Source organism: Miniopterus schreibersii, assembly GCF_964146895.1.
Source record: "Miniopterus schreibersii genome assembly, chromosome: 10".
NCBI lineage: Eukaryota > Metazoa > Chordata > Mammalia > Chiroptera > Miniopteridae > Miniopterus > Miniopterus schreibersii.
In genome coordinates, this window is record NC_138110.1 from 12,249,456 (window position 1) to 12,276,896 (window position 27,441).

A 27,441-nucleotide genomic window follows, 5' to 3' on the forward strand; every position below is an offset into this window, starting at 1 on the left:
ACTTGTGAGTCTGTCTCTATTGTCCTTTCCATTGGTCTTGTTGTTGAGTCTGGTAGCTTGTGAATGAACTTACTGTATAGTAAAGGTTGTGGAGGCTCTGGATTGTCTATTCTCCAGAGAGTCTCTGCCTTCCCTCTGACTCAAGGCTGTGTCGGTTTTGCTCAGTCTCCTCTTAGCTCCCGGCGTCTCCGTGGCCCCTGGGAATTGCAGTTGAAAGCTTGCTGTTGTCTAGAGCCCTTCCTTTTTGGTGACTCCTGAGCCCCAGGTTTTGTGTGCTGTGTTTCTTGAGACTATGGAAACTTCTGCCCACTTCTCAGGGCTGCTCCTCTTAACTCCGTGCCCTCTTGTGGGAGTCGCCCTCGTGCCAGGCCCCCTGCCCTTTGCACCTCTTTCCCGTCGGGGCTTGGCCTCTGTCCCTTACCTGAGTTGTTCGTATCTAATAGAATAAGAATTCTTGCTTATAAAAGTTCCTTCTCTCATTCTTCTTAAGAGCACCTCAGAATCTATATCAAATTAATTTAAATAATTGAAGATAGCTTTCTTTCATGTCTTTTGGATTTTTTAAAATCCAGAATGAAACTGTATGTTGTTACTTTTCTCCCCTTCTGAGTCCTCAGGTCCTGGCTGCACTGACCACAGGCCAATCTTTACCCCCGTGGCCGTCCGTATGAGGCTGCCAAAGGCTCTCCTGGATTCTGTCTCCATCAGCTGCTGAGTGCCCAAACTCTCTTGCCCTGTGCCAAGAACAAGAATGACAAATGCCTTAAGGGTTACGGTTTGCAGAGTGTTGCATTAGTTCTCTGTGGTTTCCTTCTCTAAGATTTTAATCCGTCAGCTCTTGATGGTCTCAGCAGCTCTCCAGTATCTGCAAATTGAGTTTTATTTTATCAGGCTTTCTAGTTGTTCCTGGTGGGAGCATATGGTTGGTTATTGGGAGCAATAGCCATAGTTATTGGCTTCTCCATCATAGTCAGTAACCATGGGTAAATCTTAATGTTTTAATTTTATTTTTTTTAAACTGGTTAGTAAAATGTGCATGAGACAGTAATGCACATACACAATAAAAATTTACCTCTCCTCTCCTCCAGTCTTCCAGTCTTTTTCCCTGGAGACGAAGTTGCAGTTTCTTACGTATCTGTCTATATATATATATCATGTGTACATACGTACATGTACATATATATATCCTTCTTGCTAACATATTTAGAATTTTAATTTTGAAGTGCTTCAAACATGCTGAAAAGAATGGAGACCATAACAAAAATCCTTGTACCCACCATCCAAGTTTAAGAAATGTTAACATTTTACCACATATCTTTAGAGCCTCTTTTTTTCTTAAGAAATAAAATGATGTGATATAATTGAATCCCTATTTTAAAAATCTATCAAGTGGTTACAATTCTCTTTCCCATGCAGTATGATTTTCAAGATTCATTCATGCTGACACATGTAGGTCCTCTTTCTTTATTTTAATTTATAGATGATATTTCTCTGATCATCCCCTGCCAACACCCTTGTTCTGCTCTTGTTACTTGTTTTGTCTTTTTATATAAATGTTAACATATTGTACCTTATGTTTTGGACTTTACATTTTTCACAAAACTTCTTTATGTTTAAAGTATACAATACTATGGTTTATTTTGCACCCCTTCTCAATGTATGGGAAACTAAAAACAATTATATTGGGGGACAAGTTGTTAATAAGAATCTTTTTCTTTCCATTCAAGTAATTTTAATTTAATTAATTTATTTAATTTTTAATTTAATTTATTTCTTTTAAAATTTATCTTAATTGTTGAAAATATTACAGATGTCTCCTTTTTCCCCACTGACCCCTTCTACACCACCCCAGGCCTGCACCATACCATTGTCTGTGTCCATGGGCTATGCACATATGCATATAAATTCTCTGGTTAATCTCTGTCATAGTGCTGCAGTGAGGTTTGTACAGAACATTTTGATGAATTCCAGACGTATTCCGAACCTTTGGTATGTCCCAAGGTTTATAAATAGTCCAGTTAGGGAAATTATAAATTAGCCTGGCCCTGGTTTCTTTACCTAAGTATTTCATATATAACATAATGATGATATGATATGATGATGTGATATGATATAATTAATGAAACATAAATATTTCTCTTTTTAAAAAAATGATTTTATTGATTTCAGAGAGAGGAAGGGAGAGGGAGAGAGATAGAAACATTGATGAGTCATTGATCAGCTGCCTCCTGCACGCCCCCTACTGGGAATTGAGCCCAAAACCCAGGCATGTGCCCTGACAGGGAATCGAACTGTGACCTCCAGGTTCATAGGTCGACGCTCAACCTCCAAGCCACACCAGCCAGGCATAAATATTTCTGTTTAAAAATTTTTTTTCTCTCTCATTCTTTTTAAGACTTTAAAGTAATATAGTTCTAGACCACCTTTCTTTTCATCTTTTTATTTAATTTAGCAAATGATTAGGTGCTTTAAGAAGGGCACAGTATATCTTCCTCTTATTTCTCTCCCTTTTTTAGGCTTGCAACATTTTGATAGCATTTTAATCAATTAAGATTTATTGATTCATTTTATGTGCTTACCACTTTGCTAAGTATTACTGTGGATATTAATGGAAATAATTAATGGCCCACACGGAGGTTAAATTTAATTGAAGAGAAATAAATTGCTCATTAGACCACACTAAAGTGCTAATGGTACGAGGTGAAATGTGGAGAAGACCATAAAGGGCGAGGGAGATTGGATTTCAGAAAGCAGAGAGGGGAGGGTCTTTATGAACAGAACTCAGATATAAGTACAAGATTGGTGATGAATGAAGAGTTTAACCATTTTATAGCTGAGGGTGTACATTTGGGATCATGGGAAATTAAGTAGAATATGAGACAGTCATCAAGAGTCCAGAAAGTTTAGAACTGATGAAGTGGTCAGTGAGATGCCCGTGTCAATTCCACGTAAGTTAGAAGGTGCAGTCGGCATGTTAGGAGGCCGAGTAGATCAGGGCAAGGGGAAGGAGATTAACTAGAAGGGTTTTATAAGAATTTGGGAAATTCAGCTTAGATGGAGCCTTCAAAGAATGCCTGTGCCCTCTGCCCCAGTAATTCCATTTCTGACTTCTAGGAGAAAATGTGTGGTATCTGAAGAACAGAGAACTGGGTCGTGGCAACATTTTGAAATAGCTTTTGATATAGAAAAATATCAGTTTTATGATCTAACCTGATATATTCTTAAATAACTTTTTTGCAGTTTTAAAATGTGAAAGTATTCATTTTAGGAGTATAGGTGTTATAGTTAAGCGGTATATGTTCAATTTTGTGTTTAAATATATTTATTTATTTCAGTTTCTACATTCCATAAATTTAATGTCTTTAATTATAGATTTTCTCTGTTTATGCAGTATTAGGAGTATTTTTCTTGTGGTAAACCAAGGACAGGGAAGTGATGGAAAGACAAATGAAAGCTAGGGGAACCAAAAAGGTACATGGTACAGGAAAAGAATGGCAAATAGGTTCAGATTGTTTCCTGGCTTCTGTTGTTGGTTAGGCTCTGCCTGGGGCTCTGTGATAGACAGTTCCCGGCGTCTGGCTCAGGTACAGTGCGCTCGGATGGCTCTGCCTTCTCTGTTGTTTCTGCCACGAGCACTACTGGGGGCTGAGCAGTGGGACTCACATCCCTGTTTGCTGTGCCATTGATAAGCTCATTTAGTCAGAATTTCTTTGTTGGCTGGAATATTACATTTCTTTAAAATAATGTGTTATCTGACTGTCATTAGTATAGTTTGTCAGTTGAAACTTTGAGTTAAGAAAACCAAATTTAACGATAAGCTAAAGTCTTAGAAGAGTTCAGATAACCAGTAATAATACAATTTAGCTCAAGGTTAATTTCTTTTTATTTTTTAGAAAAAAACTTATTTTTTATTTTCTCAATTTTCACTATCCTTTAATTTTCATCAAAAAAAACAAAAAAGAAAAAATATAATTGAAACGGGGAAACATTTTAAACCAAACCTTTTTTCTCTTTTGTAGGTTGCTTTCCGATTCTAAACAGCTTGACGTTTTAAGAAAAGCAAAATCTTATATAAAACAGGGAAAGTATGAGAAAGCAGTAAGTATGCAGACCTTGTATATGTAAATAGGTAATCACCATGTTGGGTATGGGGAGGGGCAGGGTGTAGCAATGGAGATTCAGGTGGGCAGACCAGGGAGCTTTCCTGAATCCTCAAGGAAGGGCTGACTTTCCTTAGTAGCTGCTTTAGCCCTAGACATGCTTCCCTTAGTTCAGATGGTGTTAATAGGTAGGCTTTTTTGGGTTAGCATTGGAAATGAACAGTTGCTATTTTCTATAATGAAAATATATAATCCAAGTTTCTGTCACACTGCTTATGCATAATATTTTAGAATGTGATATATTTGTGCATTTGGAATTAACACACCATCAGAAGTCTACTGATTCATATAGAAGCTTTGACTTTTCCCAGCTCCTACCCAACTATACTTTTCTTTAATTTTCTCTTTGTTACACGGTCATTTAATTTTAAAGTAGGAACGAATTCTATTTTCAGTTCCTGAAATTGCCTAAGTAATACCATGCATTTCTAATGCTTATTTTTGTCATGGTTTTAAAATAAGCTATTGTCCTCTGAAATAGTAAGCTATTTTAATGATGTTTTATAACTGATTTTGGTAACCTAATATGGAATGTCAGAAATGATATACAGGTGGGCACCTCCATTATTTGGGACCTATATTTGAGAGCCTTTATTTCTTTCTTTAGTATGTCACCTGAAGATAATTTCCACGAAATGAATCATTTTGAGTCGCTACACATCTCAGAGTCTACATTTAAGATGCCCTTTCTTATCAAGATTTAAACATTCATTTTATTCAGAAATTTTTTTTGTCCTTTGCAAGACGATCCTTGAACAATTAAAATCTACTTTTGCTCTGTCGTCTGCAGTTACTCTAATTTTAATCATTTTTCTTCCTTTGAAACTGAGGTTTCTTATTCATTCCATGTGGCAAATTACATTTTTCTTTCTCCCCAGGTCTTCCTTTGCAAGGAGCTGATCGATCTCTCATTAAAAGGATTGTCCTATTATCACACTTACGACAGATTCTTTCTGGGCATCAATGTTCTGCTTGGTTTTGTGGGATGGGCATCTTATGCTTCTGTGTTGATCATCAAGTCTCATGCCAGCCTTCCCAGAGGCGTTAGTAAAGAAGTCAAGGTATGTTTAGAAAATATCATGAAAATTCTGGTGATGGTGCAGAATCACTAAGACTGAGGAAAAAGACTGAAGGAACTTCCTTGTAATGCAGTCAAACAGTGTGCAGGTTATACTAGGCTAACTCTTATCTTTCATTTGCTTTTGTTGTGTTGGGTCTTTTTTTCTCATTTATCTCTATTTCTTTAGTTGGGAAGGTGTATTAATAATAATGACTCTCTAACCTAAGAGGGCTATAAAGATAGCTGTATAATTTAAATTCCCCTATGGCATTAACTGTTAATTTTCTGTTCTTTTATAATTAGTTGGCATGTCATAATTACTCTGTATCTTTCTAGTACTCGTGGTCAGAAAACTTCTTCAAAGCATTATATTTAACGTTATGTGGTTCATTATCATCAGGTGGGTTTTTTGGAGGGGGCAAGGAAGCAAGAATCAATTCATGACAAAGTAGAAAATGTGTCCCCTACTCTTGTTATTTGAAATCCTTTCAATTTTTACTTCAGCTGAACCAAATTCTGCATGATTTAGTTTCCTGCATGTAGATGTCATTTGTAACGTCTGTTGCATTATGTACCAAAGGTTTAGGTAATTATATCACATCACACTGATTCTAGAAAATCCCTCAAGTGTTTTTTTTTTTTTTTGGTACTCTTAAACTTATTTTGTAATTTTACTATTCTCAAAATGATGCGAAACAGGTCCTGGCTCTTAGTGAATACCTGCACGGCCACCTTCAGCTTTGAGACCCTGCCCATCCCCGCCTGTCTGACATTTGCCCCCTCTCCTGCCCACTTGCTGCGGGACCTCCAGTGCCGTCTCACACATCTCCACCTCCAGCGCTGTTCACTCTCAGGTTTCTGTAGTGACTGCTGGGACTGGTGTGAGAAAGACAGGAGAGAATAAAAAAGGGGGGCAATAGCCCCACTGTTTAGGAAGCAGCAGTAATATTCCAGGCATTTTGTCAAGCTCTTTACATAATCTTATTTAAGCATTACTGACCTTGATAAATAGATACAGAATTATTGTTCCCATTTTATAGATGGAGTGAAATTAAGTCTCTGGAAAGTTTTTACTTTGCTTATACTCATAGTCATACAGTGAGCAAGTGGCAGCACCCACGGGCCATCCTGGTGACTTACATTGCGGAGCCTCTTGTTTGGCAGGTGGTTGGGAGGGGAGATGACTGAATGAACCCCCTGTGCATGGGCAGTGGAGAGTGGGCAGCGTGTCAAGTTGGAGTTTGAATAGATAGGAGCGTTGTTCCAGGTGAAGATTAGGTCCCACAGTTTATTGTGGATTAAATGGGTTTTTGTGAGCTAGTTACAGAACTCAATCAACATTTATTAAATTATTATTAAGGAGAGATATGTTCCGAGTTCCGAGCAACTTACTTGCAAACAAACATTAGGAACATAGTTACTTTTAAGTTGAGAATTGCCTTATTGCAACCATTCCATGGTATCCAGCTTTTTCTTCTGTACTGTGCTTCTCCAATGACAGAAAAATGCATTTCTTAGATTAATCACCTAGTTGTAGAATCATTGAAAGAAATGCATTTTCTTCACTTCATAAAATCTCTTAAAAACCTATCAGTATGAGTTTGAAAGTGTTTCAATGTTTTGTTTGATTTTCAGAAACCAAGCCACCTCCTGCTGTGTAGTTTTGTGGCTATTGGGATTTTAATGGCATTTTTCCTGCTGATTCAAGCCTGTCCCTGGACTTACTACGTGTACTGCTTATTGCCAGTGCCTATATGGTGTGCAGTTCTCAGGGAGTAAGTAATGTATCTAGCTGTCTTGTTTTTCACTTTGCTGTCAGATAAATCTGTATTTAAAATGCATTCGATTTCTGTAGCATAGTCATCAACAATATTTATAATACCCTCAAATCTCCGAACTCTTTCTCTTCATTTGTAACAGCATAAATGTTTCATATAAGTATCCTTTTTGTTTTAGCTTTTTAAAATTTTTATTTTAGAGAGAGGAAGGGAGAGGCCAGAGGAGAGAAACATCCATTTGTTGTTCCACTTACTTATGCATTCATAGGTTGATTCTTGTATGTGCCCTGACCAGGGATTGAACCTGTAACCTTGGCATGTCGATTTGACGCTCTGACCAACTGAGCTACCTGACCCAGGCCTTACCATTTTTATTTATTTTTTTACTTCATCTTTATTGCCTTAGGGAAGCATTTACCTTATTTCTTTCTTTGTGTATCTTTTGTAAGAAAAATCTGGAGTAAAAATAATGTTGATTGTACTGTGCTTGGAGTAGCTCACATTTTGAACTTGCCTCATATATCTCAGTTCCTAGTGTAGGCTCTTCATGTTTCATAGAGAAATTTGCACTTTTTTTCCATCCGTTCTTGCCCCCTCCTCTCCTACCTACCAAGTAAACCTGAATCAGTGAACCTTTGTAATTAAATCAAATCTACTACCGTGTGCACACGAGATTAGTGGATATTAATCCCATGTGCTGTGGGTCTACCTTTAGTGCCTCCTCACAGGTTGCACTTAAGTGGCTCCTTACCATTGTAGAAAACATCAGGGCTCGAGCACTCAGGCGACTCTCAAGCACTTTAAAATAAAACCACTAACACGTTAGGCTGGGTCACGTTCACAGGCAGCAAGTGTCAAGGTGCAGATCTTGTTGACTTCTGTATTTGCACAGTAACCTAGAATTTTTAAACGGCCTCAGGCATCTAAGCATCCTCTGAGCAAAGCAGACCCTGGTGCGTGCGGGAGGCAACCGAGCAACGCCCCTCTCTCACGTCAATGCTTCTCTCTCTCTCCTTCTCCCTTTCTCTAAAATCAATAAAAACATATCCTCTGGTGAGGATTAAAATATTAAAATAAATAAATAAATAAAGTTTAAAATAGAAAAAAATGACACTGAAAAAAGAACATACTGTTACTTCTTTATTTGAAAGAAATGTGGTTGCTGGGTATACATATTTAAATCTTTTTTTCCTAGTGTCATTTACTCTGTTTAAAATTTTTAGAATGAAAGATTTTATCCTTGCAGAAAATTCTGTTCTCCTACCGAGCCCCGAGGGGCTCTGCAAGGGTAAAATCTTACATTCTAAAATTTTTAAACAGAGTAAATGACACCAGAAAAAAACCTTCCAGATGATTTTACAAAATTCTCTCTTTTCTCTGTGCTCATTCACTGTTATGAACAAAAGAAACACTCTTCTCTTGCCTGGTGGTAGCTTTTCTTTCCTATTTGTCACCTTAACAATTTTGTTAACATTATGTAGCCATTGTTTTAAATCAGTTAAAAAGGTCATAAATCAGATGATACTGACGTTTTATAATTACCTGCTTACTAATGTACTACAAATGCTAAAAATTTTTTCCAGTAATGAAATATAAAAAGTACTCAAGTATGTAATACATTTTAAATGGCTATGAATTCATATTTAATTATAATTACTGTGTAATTAGTGGTATCTTAAAGTGGGTTTGGAAAAGGTTATTTAGCTCAGTAAAAAAGTGCAATTAAGATTTACTGTAACTAGATAAGGAAAACCCACCCTTATAATTCATTAAGACAGTTAAGATTTCAATATAAGATTAACCTTGGTGAATTAAAATTGTTTTTCAGTTTTTATTTATTTGGGTTCTGTAATTATATAAACATGGGTATGGTTAAAGTAAGCTCAAATAAGACTCATTTATTGTCATTAATATTTTAATAACAAGCAGATTTTTGTGATCATTATCGAATTAATTCAGAAATTATATTTTTTCCTAAAATACTACTAGCTTTCAAGAGTAGATTTAGGTCAGTAAAGCCATTGAAACAAATGTATTAGAGTTTCTCTTTGTTTTAAAATAATTTGTGAATTGAAAATTTCCTGATTTATAGCTTTGCTATGGCCTAATCTTTAATTCAATATATAATATTTTATAATAAATTTAATTCAAGATGTAATTTTATTCAGTAAATAATCTTTTTACAAATAATCTTGCTAAACAGATACCACGTTATTCAAGACCTTGTCACATCACTGTGGACCTTTCCCCCGCGTCGTTTTGTTGGATACCTGTTAGCCTGTATCCTGGGGATTGAAGTATTAGTGAGTAATTTACTGCATTACAACATATTCATGTCTCTCTCACATATATGTAACTCCTTTTAAATGACCTCACTTTTATTTCTTCTTTGGAACGCACTACTAGGTTCTCAGCTTTTTCTACCGCTATATGCTTACTGCTGGACTTGTTGTATTTGCGGGTTGGCCATTTACCACTCATCTGTGGACTCGAGCAAAGGTATAAGTACTCATTTTGACACTGGACAGATTGGTACCTACTTGGTTTTGATATGTGTTTAACTCGGGGGGACTGTTTGTTTCTTAAGAAAAGGGTGGAACATGTCCTTATATGAAGAGTCTGGTCCTTGAGACATGAGGACAGAGGTTGCTTTAAGGTTTCAGTGATTCGCATAGGTTTTCATCTCAATATGAGCCTGTTATGTGGCAGCTGAAATACTCTAGTAGCAGAGCTGCTGTATCCTTCTAGCACTTGCTAGATTGCCTCAGCCTCAAGTATCTAAATGCTGGAGCAGCTGAGGAACTGCCAAGTGCCGCAGCAGTGGCGTAGAGAGAGGGCCGCAGTCTGAACCGGATCACAGGAGTCACCTCCCTCCTGGCGCTGCACCACCTGCGTTCTCTCCTGGAGGTGTATATGTTTATGGTGGATTATTTTAAAGTATAATTACTCCTGATTTTCTTCCTTCAACTAGATAGAGAATTACATTGTATTTCTACAAGGAACATGCTTGTTTCCATTTTGATACTTTTTGGTGGAGGTAGCAAGAGGATAGAAATATGTCTTCTTTCCACCCTATGAGGACTTGTAAAATTCCTCAGTGGGATTACTAATCATTTTTGTCATAATCTAATTATAAAAGTATTTTTACCGATTTCCCTCTTGGGTTCAATCATTTGATTATGATTACAGTCCAAATTGAGTATAGATATAATCGATATACAGTGTAACGGAAATTGAAGGAAGCACTTGCTTTGAAATATCAGGCCCAGGTTAAACTCCTGGCTGTTTCATTTACTAGTCCTAGGCTGATACTATTTATACATATTTAACATCTCTGAGCTCAGTTTCTTCACCTGAAACTTTGTGAATAATATAACCTATCTCCCAGCTTATTGTGATAATTAAGGGAGGTGTTTCTTATACCTAATACACTTATCTACTCCATAACTGTCCTTCACAGATAGTAACTCCATTACTTTTTAAAGTAAACATAGAAGGCTTTGCCTTTGCCTTTTGATTCACAGCCATGTAGTCTGTGAGACACTGAAGACTGTTTTCTCTACCATATTTGTCTAAAGATAACTTTTTTTTTTTAGAGCATCTCACTGAGTTGGATCTTCTTCTGTTTGCTCCTGGCAGTGTTCCCACTGATGCCTGTTGTAGGACGAAAGCCAGATATCTTTCTAGTGTATGAACAATATTTTAACTTTCTTTTCAATACAGTTGTTTTTCTCAGTCAGCACTATGAAATGTGAACCTAATCTTGATCATGAGTTTAGAATCACATAAACAAACTGGAAGTTAAAATATTAATATCTAACCATTAGTCATAATGGTAATTTTGGTCCAGGCTCTAAGAAGCATTAAAGGTCCCTGGGCTGCCTCTGGGCCTTCACAAGAATGACATTGTGCCCAAGGGTGATAACTTAAAATACCGTCTTCCCACCCCCCCAAGTTCAGAAGCTTCTGTATTTTGTATACTGGGGAATCTGGAAAAGCTTTCATATGAAAGAATGTTCTGTTGCCAAAACACAAAGGTCTAAAAGCCATGATGTAATCTCTGTCTTTGCCTTTGAGCGTGTCCACACTTTAAGTCTTAGAAAAATGAAATTCCGATTCTAATCTGAATGTAAAGATCTCCATGGAAGGAAACTGTATGCCTTGACAACTTTCCCATGTTTAATCACTTTAGCTTTTAGAAAATTCTATGTACCTTTCCTGAATTCTCCATGATACTATTACATTGATTTCTTCTCAGTATATCCCAAATGAATCCATAAAGTAATTGGTTACCTTTGCTTTTAACTTTACTTTTAAATTATTATCAAGTAATCTACAGGCTGTGTGTGTATGTGTGTGTTTGGCAAGCTCACTGATCACTATTTTATGTAGCACTTTCTCATTTTCTAATTATGTAATTATTTTGTTACTTTCTTAGAACTCTTATAAGCAATATTTTTAGCATTTTAACCTAATCTTTCACAGATGAGGGTATGTCTTTTTAATTAAAGGTTAACTAAACAGTAGTTTTTAAAGTACATGTATCCATTTTCCTACTTCATCTTGATTAAAACAAATGACTGAGAGGTTCTCCTTTAAAGTAGAATCTAATGTTTTCAGATGCTCTGTGTTCAATCAGCATCTTAAGAAAATTTGAAATTGTGAATTTTGTTTTCAAACAGAATGGGTGCAGGCCTGCTGGTCCTTCTGCTGTCCCTGTTTGTTGTAACATTGCTCGTAAAAACAAAAGAAAGTTTTGCAAATGACAAGCTATTGTTACATCTATTACAGGTTAGTTACAGATTGTCAACACTGTCTTACACTAACAATATACCAAAATGTAGCTTACGATTGTATTTAATTAAGTTGTTCTTAAGGTATCTTCATGTTTAAGTTATCCAGTACCTACCAGCTAAGAAGATAGTTTTCTGTTTAAGATATCACATGGAAATATAGTCTCTAAAAGGTGTGAAATAGCAAAAAGGTCAACAGAAGGCAGCCTAGAGATGCCCAGAGAGCAGGTAAAGGAAGCATAAGAGATGTGTGCTAACTAAAAAGTCCTCATTTGGGTCAGGAAGAAGGTAAGCTTCCCTGAAGTGAGGGCAGCCTCTGAGTGTGCTTATGTGAGGAAGGGCCAACTTAGAGCTTCAGACGACGCCCTAGGAGAAGGTAAACTTCACCTTGGTTGGTGGCTTTGGTGTGGTATAAAGAACTATGAACTTGCTGTTTCAAAATTGAGTCAATTTCCAGTTATATTGCCTACTACATGTGTGATTTTCAGCAGTAGAACTTTGTTTTTAATTTGTAAAGTAGAGATTAATAGTTGTGAGAATTAGAGATTATAATGTAATATTCTGTAAAATGAGAGCATTTTTGTAGATAATAGTGGAAACCACATTTTTTTCTTTTAAACAATAAAAAAAATTAAAAACTCTATCTAGAACACTGACAAAAAAACTTATATTATGTCTACTCAAAAAATTAACTTAAAGCTCGGATAGTAGGAAGTATTTCCAAGAGCACTCTAAAATAAGTATGTGCCACACTTCAAAGCTGTCATTCTTGGAGAACAACAGAGAACATATAACAAGAGAAGAAACATTTTGTCAAGGATCCTATCAAGCCATTGGAGTGTATCTTTTATTTTAAATGGTGTACTGACCGGCTTGTCTCTAAAGCCCAGAGCAGCTTTGACAGAACTCGTCGGTGATGCCGAGTACTTGGCAGAGTGAATGTTTCTGCATCTCATTCTTTAGGAGCAAAGAGCATGATGTGAGAATGCTTATGGGCTTTGTTAGAAACACCCCCAAGTATAAGGTAAATCTGCTACAGAATTCCTCTTCACATTAACTTTTAATTTGCATTAAAATTAATTTGCATCAATTCCTGAACTATGTACCATATTTTTCATTGATTCCAAGATGTGTATCTTTTCACATTTTAACATACCTGAAATGAAAATGTGTCTTATAGTTGAAAGGATCCTAGGATTGTGTCATAGCTTTACTGACAGCACTTTTTTCCTTCTTCCTTCACTAAAACTACAAGAGTAAATTAAATATAGCTCTACGATTTGGTGGTGAAGTTGCTAATCTGGTCTCTAAAAGAGTTTACTTTTTCCACAGCCATAACTTAGCTCATTTCTTAAAACAGCAATTAACCCACTAGTTCAGGGGTCGGCAAACATTTCTCTAAAGAGCCAGATTGTAAATACTTTAGGCTTTAGGGCCATGTAGATCTGTTGTAGATTTTCATCCCCACCCCTGCAGTGCAAAGGGAGCTATGGGCAACATGTAAATGAACGGTAGTGATTGTGATCTGATAAAACAGTATTTCCAAAAACGGGCTCCCGGCCTGTAAGCTACAGTTTCCCTGAAGAATATTGTACATCTTGTATTCCCAGCATCAAGAATATTCAGACCACAGGTAGGTATTGAATGAATAAATGGATATGACTGGGTGAGCGCCAGAGGCAGAAGACACTCGACCACATACACTAAACTATATACAGTTCGCCCTCTGCATTTCCATGATTTAGGAAAACTTCAGGTCAACAATGACTATTTGTAGGTAGAAAGGGTGGTAACGTATGCCGAGATCTCTTGGAGGCGTGGAATGCCTCATCTCGTGCCTGTCAAGTATGGCCTTCGCGCAGTGTAGAGGGCTCGCTCAGCCTTGGCCACGAGAAGGCGAGCCGGTCCAATTTCACTAGCATTTTTGCCATCTTCCAGTTGTTCGAGCACTTTGTGAAGTATTCTTATATCGATTAGTCTCTCACCACCTTCTCTTTATTTGCATGTTTTGTGTGTTTTCAGATGCTGAGCACGGTGCTCTCCATGTGGGCTGTGTACAGCACCCATAATAGCCTACTTAAGAAACAAGGACTTCCTCTTATTAACCAGATGGTTAGCTGGATAATATTAGGTAAGAGGTCAATCAAACCAAAGAAGGTAACTTTACATCAAGTCATAGTTTAAAATTATCCATTGACATCTATATCATTATTATTGAAAGATGTAATTTTGTTACAGGAAAATAAAAATGACCAGCTATTATTTCTGTCTCTTGCATTTGACAAAGAAAGGTAGAACTTTTTTGAACATCCATGTATTTATAAGAATTACTTGATAGACTATTTATGACATGATAGCAAGGCTGTGCATTTACTCACATCTGATAAAAATCTAAGTGATTCCAGAAGAGGACTCAGTTTATTTTCTCTTTCCCTCCCTTTCAACTAATAAGCTGTCTATGACACTCTGAGACCATCAGATGTCCTTTTCATCACAGTTTCTCCCTAGATTCAGCATCTTCATAAGTCCTTCCTTGTCTAGTCTTTGTCATGATGGCTACAAATTATTTTCTAGCTCCGACACTCCCACTGCATTTACCAAAAGGCTCTCCATACTCTACTGTAGGAATCCGCCCTTCTTTTTCCTTCCTTCATTGATTCACTTACATATTTATTCTTGTGGACTTATGAGCTATTTTTTCAAAGGTTAATAACTCATTACAGTTGGTATTTGCTTGCTCTAATTATCCCAGACTTGGCCAGAGAGAAAACCCCTTCAAGCTAGCTGGTAAATAGGCCCATATATACATATATATGTATACATATATGTATGTGTGTGTATATATACATACATATACATATATGTATATGTGTATATATATATTTGAGCACATTTTTACTTTTTGCATTAAGAAGTTGTATACCTTATAAGCATTACTTTATATCCACCCTGCCATAATGTATAATCCTTTTAATGTGTTTGATTTGATATATTGACATTGTTTTGAGAATTTATGCATCTATATTCATTGGGTATATTGTTCCACAGTTTCTTTCTTGTAGTGTATTAGGCTTTGGTATTAGGGTAATGCGGGGTTAGTAAAATCCCTTTGGAATTGTTCTGTACTTTTTAATTTTTTGGAAGAGTTTGAGAAGGATAGGCATTAGTTATTTTTTAAATGTTTGGTAGAATTTACCAGTGAAGCCTGGGAAATTCTGTCCTGGGCTGTTCTGTGTTGGGAGGTTTTTGATTACTGATTCAATCTCCTTTGTAGGTAGTCTGTTCAGATTTTTTTTATTTCTTCTTGATTCAGTCTTGGTAGGTTATATGTTTCCAGGAATGTATCCATTTATTTTAGGTTATCCAATTTGGTGGCATATCATTGTTCATTAGTCTCTTAGGATCCTGTGTATCGCTGTAACACACAGAGTTAGGTTGTTTATTTGAGTTCTTTCTGGTTTTTTTTACTATATATGCATTTATCACTATAAACTTCCCTTTCAGAACTGCTTTTATAGCATCCCATAGGTTTTGGTATATTGTGTTTTCATTTTCTTTTGTTTCGAGATTTTGTTGTTGTTTCTCTTGATATTTCATTGACCCAGGGGTTGTTCAGGAGTGTGCTATTTAATTTCTACATATTTGTAGATTTTCCGACTTTCCTCGTGTTGTGATTTCTAGTCTTCTACCATTGTCATCAGTAAAGATGCTTGGTATGATTTCAGCAGCCCTCTTAACTTTGCTAGGACTTGTTTTGTGGCCTGTTCTGTGATCCTGGAATGTTCCGTGTGCACTTGAGTAGAATGTGTGTTCTGTGCCGTTGGGTAGACTGTTCTGTAGATTTCTTTTAGGTCTGTTCAATCCACCATATGGTTAAGGCTAATGTTTCCTTGTGGATTTTCTCTCTGGGTGATCTCTCCATTGTTGAACGTCGGTTATTGAGTCTTCTACTATTATTGTATTATCGTCTGTTTTTCCCTTCAGATCTGTTATTTGTTTAATATATTTAGGTGCGTCAGTGTTGGGTGCATATGTGCTTATGATTGTTACATCTTACCAATTGACTCCTTTATCATTATGTAATGATCTTCATGTGTTTTTATCATTCTTGGCTTGAAGTCTATTTTGTAATCTGATATAACTGTTGCTGCCATTTGCTTTCTTTGGTTTTCATTTGCATAGACTCTTTTTTCTGACCTTTTACTTCAAGCCTGTGTGTGTCCTAAAAGTGAGTTTCTTGCAGACTGGGCATTTATTTTAAACAAGATACTTCCTCCTTGGGGTTAGGACAGCTAGATACTAGAGGATGCCTACCAATGGTGCAAGGTGTGATATGGTTGACTCATAGGTAGGTCAGCAATATTTCCAGAGACCTCTTCCAGTCACTGATATACCAAAGTCGAGCTCCAGTGAGGATTTTTACTAAAATGCTCTGGTCCACACATACGTTCTTTGTTATGAAGCTGGTTCTGACTTTTGTCATTCAGAATGGGGACTCTCGTTACCCCTTTAGCACCTCACCAGTCATTCAGACAAAATTATAAAACAAGGATAGAAAATACAGTTTTACAGAAGAGGCCTCATTTGAACTGACTTTTTTTAAATAGGAAATATGTCATTTCTTCCTGTTAAAATATGTATCAGTTCCTGATGACCTTATCATAACCACACATCTGAAAAAAATAAACTATTTGTCCAAAGGTATTATAAGTATAACTTGCATGTATTAAATTTTGCAGTGACTTGACTTTTGAATGAGATTATCTTTAAATTTAACTCAGTAGATGTTGACTAGTAATAACAAGAGCAGCTAACAGTTATTAAGCACCTACTGTACCCGAGGCACTATGCTCAGGGAGCATTTTACAGGTGAAATTTCATTTAAACCTCACCACTTTTTTATATTATCTCTACTTGGCAGATGGAAATACTGCTTACATGCCCCGTGGTTAAACACTTAATGAGTGATTCTGCCAGGATTCCGTCGCAGGTCATCTGTCTCCATACTCTGGAATATTTAACTCCAGGCACATTGCCATCCTAACGAGAGGGATTAGGAAGTTATGTACATTTCCATTCCCCTCTCCTTTCGTCTGTCCTGCTCCCTGTGAAGTAATTGCTTTCCTATGCTGTGGGGAAAGATGATTGATTATGATTATTCTTATTTCAACTCTCGCGTGGAGAAGCCCTTTTCTCCTGTCTCTAGTTTCCTGAGGAGCACACTATACTCTCAATGAGTATTTTGCAGTGGGAAACGTGGAGGAGGAGGGGTTAGAAAAAAATCAGTTTCTGGGGAGTAAGTGGTCTTTTGAACTAAATGCCTAATTAAGAGAAAAGTTGCTGAATCTTGAATAATGTTTTTTATTATATGGAACATAAGTTACTCATTTAGGAGTTAATATTACAGTGAGTGAGGCTGCATATAAATTGAGAAAATCTGAGCCAAATTTTGGTTAAAACAATGAAATGTGATTTTAATTAGAAACAGGAAGTTTCAAATTTCTTACAGAAATGATTAGGGCATTAAAATGGTCACACAAACAGTAGGGTCATATGCGACTATTGATTGTTTTGTGCCTCTAAACCCCCATGTCCTGTGCCTCGGACCGTGCCCGTGTGTCCTGCAGCCGCCTCCTTTGTCGTGCCCTTGCTGAGCCCCAGGAGCCTCTTGGAGCGGTTATTCAGCATCCTTGTGTCCTCGATGTCGGCCTACCTCCTTCTAAGCAGAGGGTATGCACTGGTTTTAAAACGTCACTTAGGCAGCTCGTTTTAGGTTATATGTAGGCGTTTCTCTAGAGTGTCTCACCTCGGGAATGAAGAATGTGTGGATTTTGAGGAATAGATTGTAAGTATTGTCTACTCTGTAAGAACCATATATGACTTGGACCACAGTCTTTCCCTTTTCATGTTATGTTCACAGTGTTACCTATTGTCTTTGTCTTTTTGTTTATTTCCTGAAGTTGCTAAAATGTCATTTTACTTTCGTATTAGAAAATTTGGATTGATTAGGGAGATATAGTAAGTCTCAAGGACTTAGAAGAGTTGTAGTTTTGTTGCATTTCTTTTGTGTACTTTAAATTATGCTTTTATTCATTCTTCTTTGAATTTAATATTTTCTTTTTGTTTTTACTCTCACATGTATCATAGTCCAAATACTCCTTTTGATTCAGAAGACTTTTAGAATATTTTCCCAAAAGTTAAAGAATGCATTTAAGATTGAAATTTTCTTACAGAAGAAAAACCAAATGCTAGCAGTCTAATTTGGATGGGTCCTGAAGCGTTCTCTTAACTCAGTGAAAACAGTGACCTGTATCTTCCCATCTACTTAGGAGAAAAATATTCTCCACTTGCTTCTGAATTTTATTTCATCCTTACTTAAATCCTATGAGGATGAGAAATGTGCACATTATAACAAACATCGAATAGAACAGGCAGACTGAACAACCACCACTCATAGTTTTGCCCAAATACAGGATTTGGTTTCAATTAGGCTAAACCCAGGGGTTCACCATTGTGCTGTCAATGAATTATGCCCACATCAGATGATTCTGTAAAGCCATTTTGGGACCAAGACTTAGGTTCATTTCTTTGGGAAACCTACTTGTCCTAATTCAGAATTGGGGGGATGTTCTCAGAGTCTTCATAGTAGACCCTAAGATGCTGAGTGACCTAGATCCCGCTAGCTCTTCTCTTCCCCAGATAGACGATAACCCAGTGGGTGCTGACCCTCCTCCTCTGACCAGAGCTCCCCACACCTCCTCCTGTCTTTTCATTTCTCTCTGCACAAACAGATCTGGGCACAGCAATGAAGACGTAATATAAGCAACATGGACATTCCCACCAGTTAACCTCACAAGACCTTAAGACTGGCTTGCTTTCAGACTTAGAACTTTGAACTTTCAAATAAAACTTGAAGTCTATCAATATTCTTACTCAAGAGTAATAAACATAATGAGGCCTTAAAACTCTTTCCCTTTCTTCCCTTTATTGGTGAAATTATAGAATAAATAATTTAGTTATCAGAATCTAACAATGTATAAATGCATCTGTGAATTAGAATATGCACAGTTTTTTGACTAGATAAGAAATCAGAATATAAAGTCGTTTCTGTTCTAACCCACCATTTTGGGGTGACACATGAGTTTCATTAAGAGATCACACCCAGCCCTGGCTGGTGTTGCTCAGTGAGTTGAATGTCATCCTGTGCACCAAAAGGTCAGGGCACATGCCCGGGTTGCGGGCTCGATCCCCAGTAGGGGGCGTGCAGGAGGCAGCTGATCAAGGACTCTCATCGCTGTTTCTCTCTCTCCCTCTCCCTTCCTCTCTCTGAAATCAATAAAGACATATATGTTTTTTAAAAGCCACAGAATTAACTTTAAAAAAAAAGTGTGATAAGTGCTGTCGTAGAGTTTTGGGGAATTACAAAGGTAGAACTCTTATCCCAAACTTAGGTAGAAAAGGTTTAGAAAAGGCTTCTGTCACTGGTCGCCTCCTGAGCACTTCTCCTTTGTCCACACCATCCTGCAGCCTAAGATGAGCAGTGCTCGCCCGTGGAGAGCAGGTGGCTTTCTGGTGTCCCTTCAGTGAACAGCGCCACAGCAGACATGTGGTGTGTGTGTCTGTGTGTTCTCGGGGAATTCCTGGAAGTGGTGGCATTGGGTACAGCGGCGATTTTCCACCTTTTTCATGTCATGGTACATGGAAACTAATTACTGAGATTCTGTGGCACACCAGAAAGTGCACTTTTTGCCAGTCTGACAGAAAAATAGGTATGATTTTGATTCATTCATTTCAGAGGCTATTGTGCTGGCTGTTGTCATTTTTTTATTTCACAATCTAAGGGAAAGGAGGTCAGTGCCCCTGACTAAATAGTCAGGCACCGCATGTTTTAAAAATTCTAGCGACACACTGGTTGAAAATAGCTGGGTTATAGTCTATGAATATTTTTGAGATTCTTGATGCATAGTGTCAGACTGTCTTCCAGATAGTGTTTTACTCCTGTGCAGAAGGATGAGAGTTCCTTTTTCATTACACTTTTGCCAGCATTTTTTTAATTTTTGGTAAATACGATAAGTGAATATGGTATCTCCCTATTATTTTAATTTCTGTATCAGTTATCAATAAGGTCAAACAGATTTTTATGTATCAGCTCTTTTTTGTTGTTGAGAATTTTATGTTCCTGTATGGCAGCCATTTTTTTAAAAAATTTGGAACATTTATCTTGCTTTTTTCCTATGTATATTAATAATTTTAACTTGAGAATTATATTTTTACCTTTGTCTTAATATTTTCTTTTTGTGTGTATAGGTCTGTCTTTTACTTTATGAATTGTTGTTGTTGTTAATCCTCACCAGAGGATAGATATTTTTTTTCCATTGATACTTTTGAGAGAATAGAAGGGAAGGGGAGGGGAAAGACAGAGAAACATCGATTAGTTGCCTCAGTTGGTTGCCTCCCACACCTGCCCAGACTGGGGCTGGGGATGGAGCCTGCAACCCAGGTATGTGCCCTGGGCTGGAAGTTGAACCCAACACCCTTCAGTGCTCAGGCGACTCCCTTGCCACCGAGCCACTCCGGCCAGGGGAGGAATTACATTTAAGTATCTCCACTATTTTAAACATGTCCTAATCTCAAGATTTAATACATTTCAAAAAAAAAGATGGCGTTGGAGTTGATATTTAAATGTTACTTTTCTTTCCTACTTCCTTTGGAAAACCTAGAAAATTTTAATTTTGTTGTGCCTTAGAAATATTATTAAGATTGTTTTAATTTTGAAAAAGACCTCTCAGTATAAATTTGCATTTTAATTTGTTTAATGTTCTTGTCTTTTCATTTCTACCCTCCCTCTTTCACCCACTCCCACCCATCCCTTAGGTATGAAGCTCTCTTTCCATTAGTATTGTCGTGCTTGATGTTTGTCTGGATACACATGGAACAAGAAACCCTACAACAATCTGGTGTTTTCTGTAAACAGAAGGTAGCTTGTCAAAATCATTGTTGTATTTATTTGAGAATATTAAAATACTCTATTCTATAAGGAAGTTGCAATGTTATTTCATCAAGCCTTCTTTCTACTTAAAGTTTTATACTATTTAAGTCATTAGTAAATTAAGCTAAACAATTAGTTTGGAAGGAAATTTTTTACTTATAACAGAAAAACACAGTTTTATTGTTTTATAGGATTATATAGGATGGGCTTTTCTTAGAGATTATTTGAGAATCACTGATGTAAAAATCATTAATAAAGGTGAAGGAATGGAAGAGAAGGAATATTGTCTTGTTTTTCTCTGTCCTTACACCTAATTTTACTTGGGAAAATATGATCATAAGGGACTTTTGTATCCCCTTGTTTTTACTCTCTGTTCATCACAGTATACTTTGAATTTCCTGTTGCTGTTTTTTTAAATTCTCGATCGAGGACATGCTTAGAGAGAAGAAGAGGGAGAGAGAGATCGGGGGGGGGGGGGGACATCGATGTGGGAGAGAAACATTGATTGGTTGCCTTCTGTACAAGCCCCAGCCAGAGACGGAACCCACAGCCCGGGTCTGTGCCCTGACCAGGAATTGGACTGGCGACTTTTTGGTACACAGGATGACGCTCAGCCAACTGAGCCTCTCTGAGATAGAATTAAATTGATCTCTCTTGCCTTTATTTTAGACGTGGTAATTATGAGAAACTGGTGATCAAGTATTTACAATTTTACTGAGGTCAGATAAATGAATATTGCAGAAAAACTGTCAGAGTTGGTCTGTTCTTAACTGGCTCCAGTTGAGTTTAGAGAGAGTAATCGATAATTTAGAATAATTAATTTCCATAAAGAAGAAACTATTGAAGTATATTAAATAATTACTGGTTTTTAACTTTCAGCCCAGGAATATTAAAACAATACATTTTGATCAAATTTAAGTAACTGGTCAGACTGTCCTTAATATTAAATATTAAAAATTTTAATATTAAATATTAAATTTTAAAATGAGGTTCATTGTGTCATTTTTTATGTTCTATTTTTTAACTGAAAGCAGATCTTCCTTTTTCTAGAAAAGAGTATTAAAGCATCCTAAGAACTGTGGGCAATTACATGGAGAGTAGGGGGTAGGGAAAGGCTCCCTTTAAAGTAACTTGCTCATGACTTTTCGGGGGGTGAGAGGGATTAAGCAAGAGTGCACCCATCTTCTTAGAATTGAGTGACTTTCTATTTTACCAAAGACAAAAATATTTTGCTTTTTTATAAAGAGGAAACGATTTCTCTACAAACAGAATTAACAGAAGAACAAAGCAACAGATCCTTAGTTTTATCGTGCTTTTTAATGTCATACCATATCTGGGTTTGAGAAGATTGGGACACTCTGAGAAACCAGGTCCCCATATCTGGGTTTGAGAAGATTGGGACACTCTGAGAAACCAGGTCCTAGAAAAGTGAAGAATTAGCCCTGGCCGGTTTGGCTTAGTGGTTGGAGCATCGGCCCGTGGACTGAAGGGTCCTGGTTCGATTCCAGCCAAGGGCACGTACCTGGGTTGCGGGCTCGATCCCTGGCCCTCGTCGGGCGCGTGCAGAAGGCACCCAATCAATGTCTGTCTCTCACATCGATGTTCCTCTCTCTCTCTCTCCCCTTTCCACTGTCTGAAAAGCAATGGAAAAAATATCCTCGGGTAAGGATTAAAAAAAAAAAAAAAGTGAAGAATTATATAGGGATTTAAAAGTGAAACATTTATATAGGATTTTAAAAAGCTCAATTCTCACTTTTTATTACACACAGCAGTACTACAATTCTGTTCAGTTGTTATTGGTAATGCATTTTATTTTCTGGCAGAACTTTATTAAGGTATGAGTAAGCTACAGGAAAATATTTATTGTTGTTATTAGTACAAGGTTTCTTTCTAGCAGTTGTAACTTAGACCGTCAGTTTCCTTTGGAGGTAGAAGTAAGTGAACTGTTCTATGCATGCGTATCTTTCTTATTTCTCCCAGGTCACCAGTATGCGTTTCTCCTCCAGTGCGGACATAACCCAGTTTCGACAGCTCTGCCTGGATGACATCCGTAGGGCCTTTTTCCTTGTATCCTTTGTTTGGGCTTTTGTTTTCAGCTGCTGCAGCCTCCCATGTAATGGGGTAAGAGGATGTGGAAGGCGTTTCTGCCTATCACCAATAGTGGTATTGCCTTGGAGGACATTTAACCCCCTCGATTATAATTTTCTCATAGTTCACATTTAAAAAATTTTTGAAACTATAGAAAAGCACAAAGAATGGCATAAACAAATATATATGTATATATTCCTACCATCTATCATATCAACAGTTAATATTTTGTGTCACACATTTTTAATAAAATTAAGACATTACAGCTAAAGTCAAAGTCTCAACCCCCAAATTCAATCTAATTTCCCTCACCCAGTAGAAACCACTGTTATGAGTTTGGTTTATATCTTTTTATGTGTATTCTATTCCATACTCTTGTAACATCTATCTCGCAAGGTGTTGGATCACATCAGAGGCAATACTGTGTGAAGTTACTAGAATTAGACTTTTGAAAGACAGTGTGGCAGAATAAAGTCTCACACTGGGAAGGCTGGCTGACCAGCTTCAGGAAATTCACAGGGGAGTCTTTCCTTTGAACTTGCCATGGTACAGGGCTGGACCTTGCAGGTCCAGAAATAAATGTGCTCAGGCTCTCCTCTACCTCTTGCTTTCCCCTCAATCTTGCCTTCTCTCTTTTTTGCAGGCTCCTTCCACTCAGCATATACAAATAAAGCACTTCTTTCCTTGAACCCTGCATCCCCTAAATTACATTTTGTCTTTTCTGTTTACTTCCAAGCTCCTTAAAAGAAAAATCTATAGTTGCTGCTACCATTTCTGCCCCATTTGTGTACTATATCAGGCCTAGAACAGTGCCTGGCACACCGTGTGTGGCACATAGTAGCTCTGTGGATATTTGTCAGGTGCCTCTGCTGAAGCTGTACTCAGTGTTCCGCAGGGCCTCCTGATTGCAGTCTAACCTATTCAGTCTTACGTAGCCACTCTATAACGCCCAAGCCCACTGGTCTCTCTCTTTTCCCTTGACTTCCAGGGCATGAGCCGTGTTCTCTTAGCTTTTTATGTCACCTCTATTCTCTTCACTTAAACTTCCTCTTCCTTTATCTGATCTCGAGCCATGTTTTTCTCCGAGCTCCATCATTAGCCTTCTCTTTTTACTGTGCCTGGAAAATGTCATCCTCTCTATAGCTTTGACCAACACCTCTGCAAACACAACTTTGAGATCTGTGTTTCCAGCCTTGAGCCCTCTCCTGACCTCAAGAGCCATATTTCCAACATTCTGCGAGGCACCACGAGATCTGTGTCCCAAACTACCAGCTGCTCACCCCTTTCCAGAGTTGCTCTCTGGCAGGACTCATTGCATCCGATAGCATTGCCATGCTCCCAGCCATCAAACTTGTCAGCTCTAACCGCTCCTTGTCCAGTTCTGGAGCCCCACTGTCTCCTTCTCCGTCCCACTCCTGTCATACCTGTTTGTGCTTCCCTGTCCCTAACATGGACTTCCTGCTTCTAATTATTGATTTGTCTCTGACCCGAGTAGCACACTGTCCCTGGTGTTTCTGTGTCATTCACCTAAACTGTCTGCAAGCTCTTCATCGTCTCCACAGTAACGTCAAGGCTTTTTATTACTATGCCACCAATGTAAATTTCCTGCTTCATCTTCTAAAGTAGTCTTTAATAAACCTTAAGCTTTTATCACGTCTATTTACTGTTTCTCAACTATGTCATTTATTTCCCCACTGTTTACCTTAAATGCCTCTCAGATACTTCTACATATCACCATAGTCCTAGTCAGCATATGAGCACTTGGAGACTATTTTATTCATACTTATTTTCTTAGTGCCTAGCTCTGCCCCTGATAAACACCAGACAATAACTGTTGCTTGGTTAGTTAGTTCGTTGAATGGATAGATCCATGTGTATGTACATTTAAGGCTCAAGTCACCAACTCAGATACCCTTTTTCACTGAAAGTTGTCGTGATTCACACTTCCTCTTCAGGGTCTCTGTACCACTTTTGTGTATGTGTCTGTAACAGTAAAATAGCTAACATTTATGGAGCCCTTTCAATGGCAGGCACTATTTTAAGTACTTTACTAGCAATAAGTTCTTAGATACCAATAGGGTTAATGTCTATTTTTAAAAATTGATTTTAGAGAGGGAGAAAGGGGGAGAGAGAGAGAAACATCAGTGTGAGAGAGACACACTGATGGTCTACCTTCATATGTGCCCCAACTAGATTGAACCCAAAACCTAGGTATGTCCCCTGATTGGGAATTGAACTTGCGACTTTGGGTGCAACCAGCTGAGCCACACCGGCCAGGGCAAGCTCTACTTTTTATTTCAGCTTTAATACAAATGTAAATTTAAGAAATGTCAAAAAGATAGTCAACATTTTTTCATGCCTCATTCTCTGTTGAGTTATTTTAAACCACAATATCTTATTTCTTTGTGTAGCGGGCACATAGCAAGCATCTATGAACTGAAACGGTATTTCATCTGAAAGTGTCTGCCACATGCACTAGGTCTACGTTCTCCTTCTGAAAAAAATCATTAGCTACCAACTGTAGATGCAATAATCCTACGTGCTTGTGCTAGAGAAGAGGAAAAGTGTAACCTTCCCAAGGTCAGTAGTGACAAGTGAGGATGACTCCCAGGCCTCATTGTTCTCAGTCCATTGCTGCTTCACCTCCTCTCCTAAGAAGGTAGATGGGGCATTCATCTACAACAACTTACGGCCAAGTGCACGAGTGAGAAGGTCAGTTACCTTCATAGCAGAAGAGGCATATCTTTTCTAAATGAAAAGGAAGTTTATGTGAATTCTGTATTATTTTGCATTTCCTTAATTCTTTTTAGGTTTTCTTCTTTGTGACAGCATTTTTTGGAACTGGGAATATAGCTTCTATTAACAGGTAATTTTAAATGAAAACAGCATATATATATATATAACCAAAAACTAATACAATTGGGATTTTTGCACCTGCTTTTTATACTGAAGGATATATTTTGGAGATTGGTATATATCAGCACATGTAGACTTGCCTCATTCACTTTAGTGGCTTCATAATGTTTCTTTATGCTGGTGTTTTAGTAAGTATAGATTTCAGGAAATGATTTAAACATCCTTTTCAGCAGACATTCTTTTAAAGTTACAGTGTAAATTCTAAAATCATTTTTCTTTATGTTGATTCCTTAGCTTTGATCTTGCCTCTGTCTACTGCTTTCTGACCGTGTTTAGTCCTTTTATGATGGCAGCCCTGATGTTGTGGAAGGTTAGTTTGCTTATTTTCTTAAGATACAAATTGATTAATATGATGAACTCATTGTAACATTAAGATTATGTAACATTATGTGACATTAAGATTACATATTGTCATTGTGACAAAGTTAAATAGCATGGAAAGAAGATACCATCTCCGACGCTACAGGACAGGAGGTGGGACCCTCTGGCCTTTACTCCAAAATATAGTTAATCATTTTGCTGTACTCTTAAGCTCACTAAACTTCAAAAGAAGTTCTCAGTCCCAGGAAGTGCTATCAGGGGTAATGGAAGCCTGAGGGGAAGCGCAGTATGGATCAAAACTGCTTCGCTCCTCAAGACATGAGGTTCCCTGGGCCCATGTTCCCCACCCCTGGAGACTCGACATATAATCTTTTCTCATAATTCATGCACCTAGAATTGATTCATTCATTCAACAAATATGTCAACTGCTTGCATTCAGTAACACGCCAGGCACCAGCTGGGTGCTAAGGATGCCAATATAATGACTCATTCTCAGCTCATCAGGGGTTCACACTCTCCGGTGGAATTTAATTCACGTGCTTTCTCTTCGTCCCTAGCATCGCCTGCTTGTCTTTTCTCTCTCCCATAGTGCCTGGCACGCTTTCCATACTGAGTACTTCCTCCCTTGGAATCCCAGGGGGGTTGGTTCCGGGACCCCACCCACCCCGCAGATACCACATCTCTGGATGCTTCAGTCCCTTACGTAATATGGGGTGGTATCTGCATATAGCCTGTGCACATCCTCTTGATTACGTTAATCATCTCTAGGTTATTTATAATACCTAATACCCTGTAAATGCTCTGTAATTTGTTGTTAGAGTGTTTCGTTTGGGGAATAATGACAAGAAAAAAGTCTGTACATTTTCAGTACAGATGGGACCATTGTAGGCCTAACTACATAGTACACATCAGCAATAATGTAACTTTTCCCCCAAATATTTTCAACCCATGGTTGGTTGAATCTGTGGGTACAGAGGGCCAACTGTATATATTTGCTTAAATAAAGTAACTAATACCTGCCAAAAATCAGATCACAGAAGCACAAGTTGTTAAAAGTATGTATCTCTTAGTATTAATATCTTTTTTGGTCATTGCACTAATACAAATGTAATTTCAAGAAATGTTAAAAAGATGTTCATTATTTTATGTCCCATTCCAAATTATTTTAAAACATGTATTGCTTCCTTAATCTTAATTTACATTGTTTTTATAATGGTAGTTGTTCTTTTTTCAGTCTTTTATAGACCATGAGCCTTTAATTAAAAATAAGGAAAAAAAGAAAGAAAAACAAAAGTTTTAATTAGAATGCTAGGTCTTTAACCTCTAGTCTAATTCA

General features: G+C 37.5%; 1 protein-coding gene across 2 annotated transcripts in view; it reads left to right on the forward strand.

The window, feature by feature from the left end:
• The window catches only part of PIGN (phosphatidylinositol glycan anchor biosynthesis class N), a 70,800-nt gene that overhangs the window by 27,346 nt on the left and 16,013 nt on the right, over positions 1-27,441 (forward strand). The window contains exons 13-25 of one of the 2 annotated variants that reach the window (XR_013999642.1): positions 4,020-4,098; positions 5,039-5,221; positions 6,856-6,995; positions 9,202-9,301; positions 9,405-9,497; positions 10,595-10,686; positions 11,681-11,789; positions 13,814-13,922; positions 17,419-17,521; positions 20,666-20,768; positions 22,787-22,847; positions 25,679-25,734; positions 26,019-26,094. Coding sequence is in view for 1 of the 2 variants with exons in the window: in XM_081149026.1 (XP_081005152.1) it covers positions 4,020-4,098; positions 5,039-5,221; positions 6,856-6,995; positions 9,202-9,301; positions 9,405-9,497; positions 10,595-10,686; positions 11,681-11,789; positions 13,814-13,922; positions 17,419-17,521; positions 20,666-20,768; positions 22,761-22,847; positions 25,679-25,734; positions 26,019-26,094 (1,330 nt within the window). In the remaining variant the exon portion in view is untranslated. Of the gene's footprint in view, positions 1-4,019; positions 4,099-5,038; positions 5,222-6,855; positions 6,996-9,201; positions 9,302-9,404; positions 9,498-10,594; positions 10,687-11,680; positions 11,790-13,813; positions 13,923-17,418; positions 17,522-20,665; positions 20,769-22,760; positions 22,848-25,678; positions 25,735-26,018; positions 26,095-27,441 lie in introns of both variants that reach the window. The other variant, XM_081149026.1, reaches the window with a different exon arrangement.